The sequence below is a fragment of the Pholis gunnellus genome (assembly GCF_910591455.1).
Source record: "Pholis gunnellus genome assembly, chromosome: 8".
In the NCBI taxonomy this organism is placed as follows: Eukaryota; Metazoa; Chordata; class Actinopteri; order Perciformes; family Pholidae; genus Pholis; species Pholis gunnellus.
The window spans coordinates 15,424,375-15,442,313 of NC_136534.1; the positions used below are offsets into that span (position 1 = coordinate 15,424,375).

At 41.5% G+C, this 17,939-nt stretch overlaps 1 protein-coding gene across 1 annotated transcript; it reads right to left on the minus strand.

Moving 5' to 3' along the window:
• Positions 1-4,429: 4,429 nt before the first annotated feature.
• LOC306700210 (transcriptional repressor scratch 1-like) lies at positions 4,430-9,761 on the minus strand (the record flags this gene model as incomplete). Its single annotated transcript, XM_079165159.1, has 2 exons — positions 4,430-5,157; positions 9,650-9,761. The coding sequence occupies 2 exons, from the start codon at positions 9,759-9,761 to the stop codon at positions 4,430-4,432; spliced, it is 840 nt and encodes a 279-aa protein (XP_079021285.1).
• Between the last annotated feature and the right edge of the window lie 8,178 nt (positions 9,762-17,939).

The window sequence follows — 17,939 nt, forward strand, 5'->3', positions numbered from 1 at the left end:
CACAAAGCACCTCTGGTATCTTTCTATATGCTTTCTATATACATTACTGTTGCTATCACAGCAGTAATGTGACCCTCTGTCAGTACACAGAAGCATCATCAGGGCCTTGTGTTTCCTACCTTTATTGTTGTTATTGAGGAAAGGCTGGATTTGTGCAACACAATTTAAAATAACGAAGAAAGAAACGTGTTTAGTGTGTTGAGCAGCAGTTGAACAGCACTGGTAGAATAGAGTCTAGATGATGTGACAAAATACAAGATTAGAAGTTAAAACTACCGTACACTAATCTTTGTTCGATAATTAAGGTTATAGAGAAATACTTAAGATTTGAAACAAAGGGGCTTAACCACTGCTAAATGCCCAAATATGGAATGAACAAACAGCTGTATTTAGCCATCCAGGCAGCCCATTACTGGTTGATAGCTTCCAGCCTAAAGAGTGCTAATGAGCACACTGTGCACCAGTGTTTGCCCAGTCCCTCTTTAAACATACAATATTGACTAAGCTAATACAAAGAATGGGCCGTGGAGTACAGAGTTGAGTGTTATTCTATGTAAATGAACACTCTTCTGACTTAAAGGTAATCATACTTTATCCACATGAATTGTTTTAAAAGCTACTTAAACAGAAGCTACATTGTAGGGGTCAAAAGAGTTTAAAAGGAATGAAAAACAATGTTAAGTGCAGCACAGCAACGACAGTCCAATACTGCTGCTATTTTCTATGGTGTGTGTGTGTGTGTGTGTATTCACTGTGACAAAACAAAGGACTTGCTTAAAACAAGAAAAGACACACAACTATGACAACTGCCCTGGTTGGTTAAGATTATTCTTTATTATGAAGTGCCACAAAATGCTTTGTGTTCATTGTGCTTACATTGTCTGAATTCTGGCTCAAAAAACCCAGGAGATCCTGTCTCTGCAACAGAGAGCCAAACCTCTTGAGAATAAGGTGTGTTAGATATCGCTATACAGCAGTAAAAATGTCTCAATCCAACGGATTCTTTACAAACCCTCCTGCAATAAATTATTATTTAGGTTATTATCATTCTTTAACTTGGAAATACAAAAAAAGAAGAGAGGTCAAGCTAGTACAAGGTTTTTTTAATTCTTCTCTACCTGAATTCTAGTTAGTTTCATTGTGCTACTTTCTTTAAGGTGGAGATGACTAGAATGGAAGTGCTTAGAGAGAACAGACCTGGAGCTCACCCAGAGGCAGACACACAGTCAGACAGACGCGCACACACACAGCTTTTCTGTCTCAAAACCACCAGACAGCCACCCAACAACAACTTCAGCCTAATACCCTTAAGACGTTTAGACTGCAGTGCAAAGTTGCAGAGAGCTTTAAAACACAATGATACAAGTTGTGATGCATAAACAGAGGAATCGCTGTCAGAGAGACTCTCGGTGGTTTGTTGGTAGTAGAAATTGTGTTATTAGTGTTTGTGTCTCATTCAGATAGAAATGATAATAATACGATTTTAGAGTTGGTGGTTAAAATATTAGCATATTCTTATTTATATCTCTGCCATGGGTCGATGTCTCTGAAATGTATTGAGAAATATCGTAATGCTTTTGTTTTCTTTGCCAAACTTGTGCTTTTGATCTGGGGTTGTATTTCTGTAGAACTTGTGTTAAAGCCCCACATTTAATGTTTTTCACCGACTCACATGTGTAGTTGTTGTGAGTATTTTGGCCAAGAGTTTAAAATCACTGCTAAAAAGACAAAGATTTTGGCTCCAAAAGGTTGAAGCTCTATGACTAATCATCTGATACAATTCAAGTTATTGCAGCTCAAATCTAGTTCACACATCAGAACGAGAGATAAAAACCTGTAATGTGCTGACTCACATACTGATGGAGCTCCAGTCACAACAGAAGCTGCCTCTTTCTCACTGACTTGTGAGCTCCATTAAAAACAGCTTCTTTGTGAAAAACTTAAAGATTGTATCGACTCCTGCAACACAAGACTTTCACGACAAAATGTTGACTTTTTGAATTCAGAACACATCTGACAGCCTTTGATTTCATACCGGTCCTTTAACTTTATCTCTGAGACGTAAATGAAATTAGATAATGGCGCCATGTATCAGTAAAGACTTTCCTTTTGTCCCTAAAACCCAAAATGGTGTTGGATATCAGTAATCTCATACCCGAGGATGCATTGCAATTATCGAAACTTCCTTTGTCAGGGATCTGAATATTAAACCAATTTCTTTTCAATTGTTGGAAGCTTGACTGTGGACAGATTCTCCCTGTGTATCTCTCACAACAGCACAACAGCAGGCACCGCGTGCTTGCTTGTGTGCGCATGCACCGATGCACTTGTGCCCATGTGTTTCAATGCAAAGTTACAATGAATACATATGGCATATAAACAAACACTTCATGTTTTGGCGCAGATCTGTGTCAGTCTGTCTCTCAGGAAGCTCCAGGAGTCTGTAAAAAAGGTTTCTGAGCTGTAGAGAACTGGGTTCAGCAACACTGGTATTGGCCACCTAGATAAAAAGTTAAACCATCTGTAGGTTTGGGGTTAATGAGAGTTAGCCTGTCGGTATATCACTCGTAGAGTTAGCCCATGGTCGGCCCAGTTAGGGCTAAATGGGGCCTACTGCAGTATAATCGGGACTTGGCCTAATGTGTCTATTGGACTGTAACAGTTAAGCTGCAACCGGACCATCCAGCTAAAGTGCATGCTTTTTCTGTGGTTTAAGAATGCACGCTTTATGGTTTGGAAGTGCACTGGAAGGGTAGTTGAATAATGCATTGCATTTAAAATTGACATATTGGTCCAACTTCAACAATGGATCAAACTTTGACTTGGTTTTCTATTGAAATCATACTGTGAGTGGCTAGGTACCGTATGCTTACTTTCATTTTGGGATGGTGCACATCTCATTGTAAAGTTCTCCAATCTGATTGCTGTATGAACCTTATTTTATCATTTGTATCCGCACAAATAAATGCCTCTCATCCAAAGGTCTGTTGAAGGCCTTTTGTTATTTGGCTGCAAGACAAAGAAGAAGTGTTGTCAACAGGTCCCATTTTAACATCCCAGACCCTTTTTAAACCATTAAACTCTCAAGAATGGCCGATGATCCAATCTGAGTAAAATGTCGAGAGGCCTAAATTAGGCCTCCCCTGGTTATTGTTAGCAGGCTTATTTCATGCTAGAATTAGCCAAGCACGGGTCTGTCGGGGTTATAGTCGTACAACAGGCCTCACACCCAGCAGGCAGCTGATCCCAGCCTCTCTAGCCTACATCCTACATTAGTTCTACTCACTAAGAGGCAGGCAGTGCATAACAAGAGAGGAAAGACAGGACTTTTCTTTTTGTTTCTCTAACACTACATTGGCATGTTCCCTGATGTCTGTAATATTAGTATTATTCTGTTCATGACTATAGGTGAAGTAAAACATACCTGATTTTAACTGCTATACAGTATGGTAATACTTCATAACTTCATCATAAAATACCATGCATTAGGTGATTATTGCTTTTAAAGAGTCCTACGGAGGCTCCAAGAGAAAAATATTGCCCTCAGGTTCTATCTATATAAGAATTTGGCAAAAATCATAAGATTTTATGATGTTGGCATAGATTTCTTTTTCTTTTTTTTTGCATGCAATAACGTTAATAAGAAAAAAAAAGGTAAACAACTTAATAGGAAAAATAGTAAAAAAAAAAGTGACATATGCTTTGGCCTGTACTGATAGAAAGAGGTTGGCAATTATCCTACATACATATACAGAAATTAAAGTGCAACAAATAAGTTAACGCTGTCATTTCATAATTATAAAATGTATAAACATACAACAGATAAAAAAAGAAGAAAAAAATGCTAAAATAAGTAAATAAATAAATAGTATTTGTACCTCAGTAGTGGAGAGAATATGGTCACTTGGTGCAGCAGAACATTATTATTATCATCATTATTACTATAATTATTACTATTATTCCCTTACAAAAGAAAATGAAAAGAAAAAAACTCTTTCAGTGCAGGGAGGAACCCAGTAGCTATAGGCTTACTATTGTCTTTGTCGTCATCCTCATCATCATCATCATCAGTGTCCCAAAATATATGATGCCGTACTGTCTCTAAATGCCAGAAGGAAGCCGTGTGAGTAGTATTGTCTCCATCCAGAGCAGACGGAGAAGGAGGAGGTGGTGAGTTTTTTGAGGAAGTGCATGCGTACATGTTAAATCCTTAAGTGGGCAAATCTCAAGGAGAAAAATTGTGCTATTGTCATCATCATGAACAGGCTCCGAGGGAAAGCAAGGTGGGGGGTGGAGTAAGAGAGGGGGAGGAGGGAGAGCAAGGTCACATTCTGACCAAAAATAGATTGTTTGTGACTGCAGTTCAGTCTGTAAGGATACCGGTAATGTATGTCTGCAGTTCTGTCTGTTGTTTTACCTATGCAGGGGGTCATGCATCTAGGGGGCCGAGAGGAGAGAAGGGGCCTTTGAAACAGGCAGACTCGTAGTGCTTGTTCAGGTAACTCTTGAGCGCGAAGGTCTTGTCGCAGCGTTTACACTTGAAGTGCTTGAAGGCCGAGTGGGTCTGCATGTGAGCGCGCAGGTTGGAGCGGTCGGCGAAGGCCTTCCCGCAGTGGGCGCAGCCGAACGGCTTCTCGCCCGTGTGAGAGCGCATGTGGCCCTGTAAAAGCCAGGGTCGACTGAACGCTTTCCCGCACACGTCACACTTGTGCTTGAGGTTGTGAGTGAGCAGGTGCATGGCCATGGCGGGCATGGACACGTACACCTTACCGCAGGTCGGACACTTCTTTGCCAGCTTGCTGTCCAGAGAGCGGTGCGTCTGCTTGTGCCGGCTCAGGTTGGAAGACGTGGCGTAGGTTTTGCCGCACTCGTTGCAGGTGTGCCTCTGGATGGCCCTGGGACTGCTGATAGCTTTCCTCCTCGAGCGGCCATCGGTGATGAAGAAGGCGTCGACTGAGTATCCCTCGCTCACCGCAGCATCTCCGTTGATGTAGCCGTCGGTGATTTCTGAGCCAGGACTGTCGGGGGACTCCGAGTCAGGGGCCCCGTAGTCACTGTGGATACCATCGTAAAGGGGGTCTGGGGAGGGCACTTTGATCCCACCGTCACTCTCACCATCGTACACAACAGGGCTGATGTAGTCACTGATGTATCCAGCTGACGAGGAATAAAAGAAACGAGTGTTAGGTCATGGAAGTTAATATGAAAGTGGATTTACACAGAGACATGGGAATCAAAGTCAGATCCAGATTAAAGTATTTATCCCGGATGTAGCCATAAAATATCTTGATAGGTGGTAGATTTCCTCCATTGAAATTATCTTAAGAAGCCCCCCCCCCCCCCCCTTCCCCACCAGAGACCCACGTTTGATATACCAGTAGGACAAGCGGACACTCTTAACCGCACATGTCCGCCTAATAGGGACACAACAGGGGGACAAGTTTGGATTAACGCCATTAAACTGTTGTAACCAGCTGAACAGGAAAAACAGAGTGAAATGAGATAGTCCTCTTTTCTCAAGCGTATCCTTCTTCACAGAGACAGTAATGTGGAGATTTGGTATACTGACACTATTACACAGTCTGAATTGGTGGAATTGAGTAAGTGCTTACTCAGTGATGTGAACAGCTACACCATTAGTGACATACAGCTCGCCTCATGCAGCTGTACGGGTTCTTCTTCTGCATCCCATTTGAGTGCATTTATTATGAATCACAACATAGAGATGATGGGTTTACATGTATAATCCAAACAGGTTGCTCATTCAATCAGTCACTTGTTTCTTACTGTATGTTGTATGTAGAGAGACACCATTAAGCCGTCCACTAAGTGCTATGGATGAGCACAAACGCTGACATGACAGGCAGTACAAATTTGTATGTGTTGAAAAACAGGATGCATTTTTTTCTTTAATTAACTGAAAGAGCAGAAAAGTAAAGATGGCAGTGCAATAGGTGAAACAGACGGTTCCAGTAAGATCTAATCCCAGTTCAGTAACTTTACATGTACTTCCAGTCTAAACCTGATGCTCTCGTGTTTTGCTCCTCCTCTCACTCTAAATGTACCGATGAAAACTTAAATAAGCTGCCGCCTGTCAGGTGTAAAAGTACACAGAACACTGTGGTAGGCACAGTCCTTCAGCATGTACCTGCCCCTGGAGTAATACTGCAGCAACTATGGCCAAGTCCAATTTGATGCATTTAACCCTGCATACGAAGTACAGGAAGATTCTCAGCTCACAACGAGTAAAGCAGCAGCAGCAGATGTAACTAATCGTAACAACTTTAGACATATGTGAAAGTCTGAATTGGCGTATTGTAACACAGAACATCTCACACCTGTGGCCAGTAGTGGTGAAAAAAAGCCTGCAGTAGGAGTCCTGAGATAATCCAGCAATACACTTCCTCTCAGTTCTCAAAGGTTGCAGTTTAAACACTTCCTCTGAGGAAGATAAATGCACACAGGCTGACCCTGAACTTGAGAAAGCTGATTTAGGCTGTGAAAATGAGCATCAGCACCACGGACAGAACCAGTGCGCTGCAGGTCGATGGCACAGTGACAGCAAGGCTGCTGAACAGGCTCAGTCAGTGCAGGCAGCAGTACAGTGGCTTTTTTATAGATCCAAGGGGTTTAACAGTTGCATGACAAGCCTTTTGGGCAAAGTGCAGTCGCTGAAACTCATTCTAAAACAGTAAAGACATGTATGAGCTGGTTAGAGGACTACTCCCTCTTGACAAACCAGTAAAAATGTTATTCTTTCGCATTTGACATATATTTTTCACAGGCATCATAAACATGTGAAGAATGTGTACACATTTCTAAATAAATGCACAGTACATAAATACATACGAACTCGCATACCTACTCACATTATAAAATAGCTTTAGATTTGATTCCACACGTTGTTTTCTGCTCCTTCACTTTTTTGTTTTTGTTTCGTTGAAACATGCATTTTGGCTTACTGTCTTTGAAACTATCATTAGTGTGACGGTACATGTTTGATAAAAACAGTTCATTTGTTAACAGCTTTCGGTGCAGATGAACCTGTTCCCGAACAGGCATCCCTAAACACAACCTGTGACACTTCATGCATCAACAACATAGACGATTTGATTAGACAAATATCTATATACACCCAACACATCCCCAATGCCTGTACCCATCATGCCTGTACCCATCATGCAACATGTCAAGAAATAAATCGACCAAAAGTCAGGAAAAAGAAGCTATTCTAGATATCAATGTGTTAGTTAAATATCTAGTGTAAATATGTAGTTGGACATAAGAAAGGACAGACATTTACGGTTCATCATATGCATCTTCAAAAGATGTATTGTTGCAAAAAAATAGTTACTTTTTACTCCTTTTAAGAAATGAATGTTGTTATTATTAATCCAGTCTCTCAGAGGATTTTTGGGGTAAGATGCAGAAGCAACTATGTGACACCAGCTATGTGACACCACATATCTGTCTGCTTACGATAAGAGCTACCGCATATCTCCCACAGCGTCCCATCTAAATACACAGTCCCATCACACACAACGCACAGAACACGGGTGGGATATAAATTATTCCAAAAGCCTGTTCGTTCAAGCAGAGAGTTGCTCCTAATGTGGTGTTGTGGGTAGTGCCTGTGCAGTACTGTACGTAGACGCTGCATTAAGCTGTTGCCATCAGATGTTAGGGATGGAGACAAAAGGTGGCTGGGACAGGCAGTGCTGAGGTGGCAGATCGCGTGTCAAGCCAAGCAGGGCTTGTTAACCTCGACATTATAAATACACCACTGACAGCTTTTTTCTTTTTGCTCTATACGAGCAGTGAAATGCAGGCAAGAATGCACACGGAATACACATGTTGATGTGCAACAACGTGTCAATGACATTGGGGTGGAAGCAATACAGTGGCTGCATTTGCATGGCAAAGGCATCTCTGTTTTTTTCTGTGTGTAAAATGTGACACAGTTACAATGTGTGTGAGGAAGTTCACAGCTTCAGGAGCAAAGGGGCAGCACTGAACAATGAATCACATAACTACAATGGGGCCCTGCTTCGTTACGCCTAAAGAGTCACTTTAAAATGTCGTCATAAGAAAGGAACCAACGCAATAACTCAGATTGAAACACTAAATCTCTGAATCTTAGTGAACAGAAAATGATTTGAGAGCACTGCTTTGTATTTAATTTGTTTCAAGTTCGTCCAAAATAACGAATGCCCTTGAATAGAAATGTGACGTCCATTCATAATCTGTTACCCATGTTCAACAGTTCATCAGTGAGAAAGTGAGGAAAGACGTCAGCAACGTCAATTCTGCTGTTGGTGTGACAGTGTAGACTTGAACTATGATAGGCATACAAAGCATTTATTCAAATAAATAATCTTTAGTCCTTCCGAGATGTCATCTTGCAAAAAATCTGCCGACACTGCAAAAATGGGACAGCCATACCTGAACACGGAGCACACCCAAAACCCCATGCAGAGTGAGGGCCTGTGATGAGGATCATTTTGTACGCAAAGAATATCAAGAAAACACTGGACTGGGCCACTGGTGGTGGTGTTTCTGGCCACAGCAGTGTTACATAAAGGAGAACTAGACTGCTGCTTATTTGCGCTGCACCTGGAGGCGGTTGGTGATATAAACTGTTATCAAATATAAAGTGCCACTGTGTTGTGTCAGTTTATTTTCTGTATAAAACATCTACAGGATGCAATAAAGTAGGTTTCATGTATCATCACTGAGCGTGCAGCATGTGCAGAGGACGACACTTTGACTGCGACTGAGCTTTTGCCTTTTGAAAATGCACCAGATATTAATACACACTGACCGTCTTTATCTCTTTTAACCTTACTTAGCCTGCGTAGGGAGGAAACGTCCCAGTTGACTGTGAGCCAAAATCAATGATACATGGGACACGCTGGATTTAGTTGATTCTCAAGTGACCTTTCTGCTCCAGTGGCAACTCAACTCCTACAACCCCCCGAACATTTAAATCAAGCCTGCTTTGGCTTAAATACTCAGTAAATACTGTGGGTGCTATCATAGAGCAGGGGTGTAGTGCTTGTTGATATTGGCAGTCCTTCAGTGTTTCTGTGCCCATCTCATCTTATAATTCTCTGAAGTCATGTAGAATTACTTATGTTGTCGTGCACTTGGTAGTTGCGGGGCTTTGAAGCTTTTATTATCCATCACAGAGGTAATAACTATGTGATAACTCTGAGCTGTCTGCCGTTGTTCTGTAATCAATGATTATAGGCTACTTATCTGTCTGAAGTACCCCCACATCACCCTGTAGCAACAGCACTGTAATGCGTTTCTAATGGAAAGGCTACACATACGCCAGACTAACTGTTACAGGATAGTCTAAGAACAGGAACAACACTTCATGCACAGCTGAAATATGCTACGCAGATTTTAAATATTTTACTTGCGGAGTTGCAGCTCCGTATGACGATTGGGATCAATCAGAGAGAATCCCTCTAGGACACGACCGCTAATGTCACCTCTTAGTGACACAGCTAAAGCCTTATTTTTGGAAACAGCATTGTTAGGCTCCCTCCCTGCCTGTCCTCCTCCTCCTCCTCCTCTGTCAGACGCACTTGTTTTTGAGACACCTGTTACTGTTAGTGCTCGCTGTGTAGGCAGCATGACCTACCTTTGTCATGCAGCCGCAGGCTGAGGTCTGTCCTGTGCCGGTAGACGTTCCCCAAATCCGCTCCGGAGAAATCATCTAGTTTCACCTTTTTCACCAGGAAAGACCTTGGCATGGTGGTGCGACACTCTCACAAACACAACAACACACACTCACAAACACAGCCGTTTTCCGACGGCCTGGCCAGCGTGCTGATTCGCCCGTAACACACCAACAAGACGGGCGGATCGGAGGAAGATTGTCGGGCTGCGAGTTGATCCGGTAAAATAGTTTTACGCTCAACCACGGCTCAGTTATTATTTCTTTTCTGTCTCCCTGCTTTAGTCCTCGTGCAGAGAGGGTGAGGAATTCAACTTCAGGACCGGACAGCTCCCCCACGGGGGGTTCCTCGCGCGCTCTGTACTCGCGAGCAGGCGGCAGACCAGGGGGCAGAGGCTCGTGAGCTGTCCAAAAAATACAAAATAAAAAAAATAAAAACAATTTAACAAGCGGTGGGAGGCACCCTGCAGCGCGTGCGGCGGCTCTCGGGCCCCTTTAAAGAAGAGGAGGGGGAGGAGGTGGAGGGAGGGATGCGAAGAAAATAGGGTGTGGGGGGGGGGGGGGGGGGGCGACAATTTTGGAAGATTTTCAAAAAGAAAAATGTCGGACACCGTGCCCTTCCCTCTTTGGCGCAGAAATAGTCCTTAATTCCCGTTAATGATGACTACTTAAGTCCGCGAAAAAAAAAAAATCACAATAACACTCCCTGCGGGTGAATGAATCAACAGCGTCCCCTCTTTCTCTTTCTGTATCCCTCTCTCTTCTCTCTCTCTTCCCTCGGTCTCTCTCTCTCTCTCTCTCTCTCTCTCTCTCTCTCTCTGCAGCGTCCGCGAGGTATTTCAGTGAGTGTGCCGTCTCGCGATCAGCTGTTGGCATTTATACGGCGCAGAGAGAGAGAGAGAGAGAGAGAGAGAGAGAGAGAGAAAGAGAGAGAGAAAGAGCAGGGTGGAGGGATGGATAGACACACGGGTAGAGGGAGTGCTTAATTTAATCCATCCCACATCCCCGGGGAGAGGCGACTGGCCCGGATGATTTATTGAAGCTGTTATCACCCCCCTCTTTCTCTTTCTTTCTGTCTTTCATTCTACTTCTCCCTCCTTCCTCTCTCTCTCTCTCTCTCTCTCTCTCTCTCTCTCTCTCTCTCTCTCTCTCTCTCTCTGTGTCTTCATTTTTTGAAGTGTGTGTGTGTTGTGTGCGCGTGTGTGTGTGTGTGTGTTTGTTGCTGTGTGTGAGGCAAGTCGCCATGTTTTGGGGAGATAAGAATGGAAATAGTTATGTTTTGTTTTAAAGCACTCATCAATTTGACTCAGCATGTCACACTAATTTTAAATATTGTGTACTGTATACTGGATTATTTTTGGTCGTCCAAATTCTTCTTTTTTGTTTTCCCCTTCTTTTATCACCTGCTAAGCATATTCTGTCTTTGCTTTTTTCCACGATGACATGGATTATATGGGGGGTATTAACTATCATGCTGAGAGCCTCTAATTATCATTAATGTGGCCCTGAAGGCAAATGGGTGTAGACCAAATGGAGTGTTTTACAGTGACTGCCGGATTAATATGGGCGCAGAGTAATATCTGCTCCAGGGTCACATTGGGTTCACCGGCAAGTTTTACAAGATCAAGGATTTTTGCTGCTCTGTGTCGATTTTATGTAATGACAACAAAGATAATTTGAGAGATGAATTAATCATCCGGTGTGTAGACGGTCTTTATTCAGCCTCACTCTCTTTTTGTTCCGCCTCCCTCCGTCTCCCAAGTTTAATAATATCACTTGAAAATTAATTTGAAAAAGAGGAAAAATAAATCTAAAAGTCGTGGACCATCTAAAAACCATTGTTGTCAAGTTTGATATTCATGTGAACTGCAGCCTGGAACCTTAAAAATGATACACACAGGTTGTAAGTGGGTCATAATATTTATCACTGTATCAGTTTGAGACCCAGAATGACAGTGTATAAATAATTAGTCCCAGGGTGTGAAAGTAGCCTACACGTGAGCTTTGATCGGAAAGTAGTGCTGTGTTTTAATGAGGCAGGTAGACTGAAGGACACACTGACTCAGGTTCGTGGGCTGTGAGAAAGTTGCTGAACATCTGTTAAAGGTTAGGGGAATGACTCAGATCCACAGAGATAAACCACTTAAAGATCAAGTATTCACAGTAATGGGAGGGTTTGTCGTATCAACTGAACATCAGAGTTAATTGGAGCTAATCGGGTCTGTTGTTGCAGAAACTTAGTCTCACTGAATTTCTTTAGTGCATCTCACTTTAACTTTGGTAATGACTCAGGATCTGTGGAAATTAGACAATAAGGGGAAATTAAGTTATTAATTACATTTGAAATCTTGACGCAAATAAAAACAATGTGATGTGTACTATCATAGAGGTGCGGGTTGTCAACAGAAAAGGATAGAACAAGGAAAGATTTGTTTATCCTTTCTCTGTCTTTTTTTTTTTTGCTTACAGTAATATTACACTAAAGGTTTTGTGCTTCAAAGACATTTTATTTAAAGATTGTCAGTGTGTGTTTAAATCTGCCTGTGAGTCAACAGGCCGGAGTAAAAACGTTCATGGATTAGATATGAAGTATTTTGAATATTTAGAGAGTCCTTTTGTAATAGGAAAGGTGGTCACCTTGTTAGTTCCTTGGTCAAATCTTCTCTTTTTAATCTCACTCGGTCTCACCGGATCTCTGTGAGTCAAACAGATGGGGAAGGAAAGTGGAGATGTGTTAGAAATGTTGCAGAAGGATGAGTTTTCTTGCATAGTTGACTGTGAAGATGAGAAGTGTTGTGGCGATGAAGACTGAACTGACTGAGGCATCTGGGTCATTTGAGCTTGATGCAAGGATAACTAGGGGACGGATTTATTTCCACTCTGTGTGTATTTAGTATTGATTACAGGCCATATGACTTGTACAATATGTATGTGTGTAAAGATGACTCATGACTGAACGTGTGTGTGTCTGTGTGAGTGTGTGTGTGTGTGTGTGTGTGAGTGTGTGTGTGTGTCAGTCCATCTGTTGTCCTTAATCAGGGGAGAACAGATGAGTTCCATCACCTGGAGACTGGCTCAGGGAGGTCCAATTAAACACACACCCGTACACACACGCACACACAACAGGGATAACACAAACACGAAATATTCAACCACATCTACAACAACTGTCAGTTGACAAAAATAACCTACAACATTAACAACATATTTCATCATCATTAGAGGTCATGTGAACACAAACACACACACACACACTCAATCTAACAGCCACATACACACAAATCCAGCATACACACAGACTGAGCACACACACTCGGGCTTGACATCTAAATGTAGATGTTTATCTACTAAAAGGTGTCCTACAGTATGTTATCATATCATTGGCTTCTGACATTTTTAAACTTAGACCAACCAGCAAAGACGAAGCACCAAACTGAGTCACTCATTACGTTGCCATCAGATTGAGGATGTGAAAGTCATTTCTAAAGATGGAAGGGACAATATTTCACTGCAGCTCACATGAGTATAAACTGCAGCCAAAAGTGGAAAGCTCTAGGTGTTCCCTTGTTGGTGTCATTCTCACACTTCGCTCACAGCACCTCCCTTTATTTTTGGGACTAACAGAACATATTTGATTTTGCCAGCAGGCCTTGTGAGCAACCCCAAACAAGTTATGCAGTACAAATGCAGATTTGCCACTGCTATTATTTAATCTGGTCCGTTTGTTAAAGTTTGACTGAATAAAACAACCGACGCATCTTTGGTGTTCTGACATAAATATGCAGATCTTTGCTTTTTATCAACTGCAGCTATGTTGTTTTTGTTTTGAACAAATAAAAACGTTATAAGTAATTATATATATACAGTATATATGTATATTTTTTATAAGTTTACTCATTATATCAATGATTGAAGCAAAAGTCACTCCTACTATGTCCATCGTCATCAAACAGCGAAAACTGACAGTGACGATAGAACTAAATGTCACACATAACTTAATGTCTGGATTATACAATGATGCAAGACGTTATGTATTCAATCTATACATAATGTATAAGATACATGCTTTGTTAACTGCAATCATTTAAAAGGACAGCAAGCTGCTGCATATACTGTAACTACCCACACAGCGTTAGATCAAATTGAACTCAATTGAATTTAGGACGTAACACCTTACTGCCAGGACTGATTCACAGCGCTTGAAGTATGATCAATGAACAAAATGCAAGAAATTACTTTTTAGATCACGTTTTTGTATAAAGATGGATTGAAAAAAGTGACTAATATATTTAAGGATTTTCTCAGGGAGCTCCTCCATAGTTGAAACAACGGTCTAAGGGTAGAAGAGGTTGTATTTATTATCTGATTCAGGATTTGTTCTATTTGAATAAAATTGACTTTCTATTTCATAAATGCAACATTATGTTTGACGGGAATGTGGGAGAAATGTGTGTGTGTGTGTGTGTGTGTGTGTGTGTGTGTGTGTGTGTGTCAGACCCTGCCGTGATAGATGTCCTGTTTAGTTTAATTGATGCTGTGCCACGTTGAAGGCCGACATGTGTGTTGTACACCGAACACAGAGCCGCCGCCCAGCTGGTCTGTGTGCATGTGTGTGTAAGTGGACGTGGGTGTGCATAAGGTGCATGGTGCATGTGACGGGTAGGCATCTGCTGCCTTACACCCCAAAATGAACACATGCACACACACACACACACACATGTCTAATGGTTTACTAGAGTAACACATAGTGCTTTTAGAGTTATGACTCATTATCACACATTACCCTTGACCCTAGACAACACACACACTGACTTAAAGAACTGCAGTATTTAAATGTGTTTAGCGCAGCATAGTGAAAAAGATCCACGATGCAGAAACTGAGCTCACAATTTATATGTAATCCAGATAAGTAACAAATAGTTTTGAAGAGAGTAATTCGTGTTGTTATTCCTGTTGTTGTTTCTGGACAATTCAAGGCCTGCATTTGCTCACCTCAGAGAGAGAAAAGGAGTGGTAAGAAAGAAAGTGTAACGACCCTTTGTGGCCAGAAACAAACATTTGAATGTGGTGTTTTTAGTGTTTGGCATTGAGATGTTTTCCTCTTACTTAAAGCACAATGTTTCATCAGAAGTCAAAATATATTTCTGTCTCTTTGACTCTCATTTCATCTTTTCTGAAGGTGAGCCTTGTTCTGTTCTGTCCTAAAGCTGTTCTGTCGCAGTAACGCTAAATATTGCTGAGCAGTTCTTCTCATCAGGCACACACACACACACACCCGCACACACAAAGACATATGCACATACACACACACACACATGCACACTTGCAGACACACGCAGAAGTGCTGGGCTAGGGGAGAAATGTGGCCTGTTTCTTTGCAGTTTTTGATGACTCCGGCTGTACCGGTGAAACAGAATGCAGCGTGCATTAGCACAGGATAGAGTGTCCCAAAACAGAGGAGAGGAAAGGAGATACAAAACACAAACGGCAGGTGCCTTTACATCAGGGAAATCTAATCTTAATATTGGGTGTCAAAGATGTTTTCATTCACAGTTTTAAGAAGATATATAAAAAAAAAAAATCCATTGTTGACAAAACAATCTCCACCCAATGTCCACTAACTCGCCTGCTCTGGAGCTTTCAACAGTATCACACCGGCTTCATCGACAGATGAAGATTGTGAAGTTGTCACGGAAGTGTAGGTTTTCAAAATGTATATTATTATTATCATTATTATTACCTAGTGATTGGTTGACCCAGAGAACATGTTGTATTGTGAAACACACGTTGTCTTTCTCAGTGTTTGGTCTTTTCAGCCCGATCTAGAAAAGCAACGTAATGCCTCATTAGTTAAATGAATCTGAAAGAAACATAGGATTGCTTTGTCTTTAGGAAGTGATGAGCTCCAGTTAAGAATGTATAATGCATTTTTATTATGTTCATAATGGATTTGAACAGAAGATCTCGCAGTTTGCAAAGTAGGATGTAGATTAATGCTCCTGGCTTTTTTTTTTCTACTGTAGGAGATGAACATCACACATATTCACACAAACAAACAACCCTTGTGCACCAAAAAGACTGCAGGTGTAGTCGGTTGGAGAAGCACTAAACTCTCTCTGACCCACAATGCCATTGCTATAGATATTTCTCTCCCCCTCTCTATCTCGGGGTAATTGTGTGAATCAAGAGAGATTGCATTTACCCAGACAGCTGAGTGGCGAGCTGGCAGGGTAATAAATGGCCTGATAACCAGCACTACTCTGATCCCTCTCAACGCAGAAATAAGAACAAAAAAAATCATTGCCTGCTTCAGACAGGCCTATCCTGTGATGTCGCATGGGATAAAGAGAGACATATTTCGGAAACACAGATAAGTGAAGGGGTGGGACGGAAGGAAAAATGAAAGAATGGATGAGGGACAGAGATAAAGTGAGTGAAAAGGTTATGGAAATGTTCCAGGTAAGATTTCTATTTGTTTTACAGTTCGGGCCACTTATTCAGTGATTTCGGAGCATAGAAGAGATAGATGGAAGATCAATCAATTTGATCAAAACACTAAAGAACCTATAATTCATTCACTATTCCTTTTGTTTTCTATCTATTCTGACTCTCTGTGTACCTTTTAAATGGCAAGCACATCAAGCAAATAATCACATATTTGAAAGCAAAGTATGCCGGTACACACACACACACACACACACACACACACACATAAAGTCTCAGGAGTGTATGAAAATGCAATAAGCTATGGCTTTGAAACTGACATTACTTATTTAGCTTGCATTCATGTAAAGTACAAAGGCAGTCACTGCAGCATCAGGTTGATGTTTTTAGGTTTTGTTTGTTCCAGGACTGGATCACATGACCACAAAGCACGAGTGAGTTTGTGCTGCAGTCAACAAGCAGGGCAGGTGTGTCATTACCTCATAAAAATAGCTTTAAAAAATGGAACAATTCCCGCACATAAGCTGCCGTAATCAATATTGTTTGAAATGTTATAGATACTTAATATACTAGCACATTGTATAAGGGATGAACCTACAGAGAATTATCACCTGACTGCAGATCTACATGCTGAGCATGTTAACGTCTTTCAGCTCATTGTTTAGTTTTTTCTTATGACTCGCAATCTTACTGTTCACTCACACTACTCTCATAGTTTATTTGTTTATTTAAAGGAGCCCAATTAGCTGATGCCGATGCTGATGCACTCATTTGGGAGACACAGACAAGTGATGTCGTCCTGCCCATAGGGGTGTCAGATCGAAAAAGACTTCTGTGTGTCGTTCTTGAGGGCTTGGACAAACAAGATATTTAGTCATTTAATTAGGAGGACTTTCAACTTAAAAGATAATACTACATCTGTGTTCATAGAATGGATGCAGGTGTAGCAAATATTGCAAAGAACTACTAAAACAAATCCTGCAATTTGTTAAAATATTGTTTAACTTCTACCCAACGCTCTGAACAATAAACTGTTTACAGCCCTCTGTGTTGTTGATAACATGGATCAGATATGTTTTTTTATTGAAAATCAGTAAACGAAGCCAGCATTGTGCAAGGACCTCCTCGGTGGATTCGGAGGCTCAGCGCCCTTCCTCCCCTCCCTCCTCCTCCTCTTTTTCTCTTAGTGTTTCCAATATCATCAGAGATTTCTTTCTTTCATTCCATCCACACCACAATTGTGGCTTCGATGTTTTTTTGTATCTCACGCACAAGCAATCTGTCAGACACGCGCAGTAACTCATACCCACATGTTCTCACACACACACACACACACACACACATGCTCACATGATTACAGATACACGTAACCAGCCTGCAGGGCATGTGCACAGCACACATTCATGCTCAGAGACACACACACACACACAGCCTGTATGTATGTATCCCTGAGGCGGTGTTGTAGCATCCGTAGCCTCCTGATGTTTCATCAGCAGGACAACACATTACTATTCTAACACTCTACTGTTCAAATGTTCTCATGCTTTGTCAATACTGCTAAATCAACTTTATATGCCTCCAGAGGGCAAACAGTTTACAAACACACTTCTGTTATGAAGCAATGAAATGAACTTGGAATGAACCCATTACATGATCATATTCTTTTATTCCCCTATAATGTGATTTTTTTCAAAATACGTGTTAGGCCTTTCCCCATTTTCTGAGATTATTTTTATGTTGTCTCTACTTTATGAATCCATACAGACAGCGTATCTTGTGCATGAGCCCTCTGAGGCACCACAACACTCCG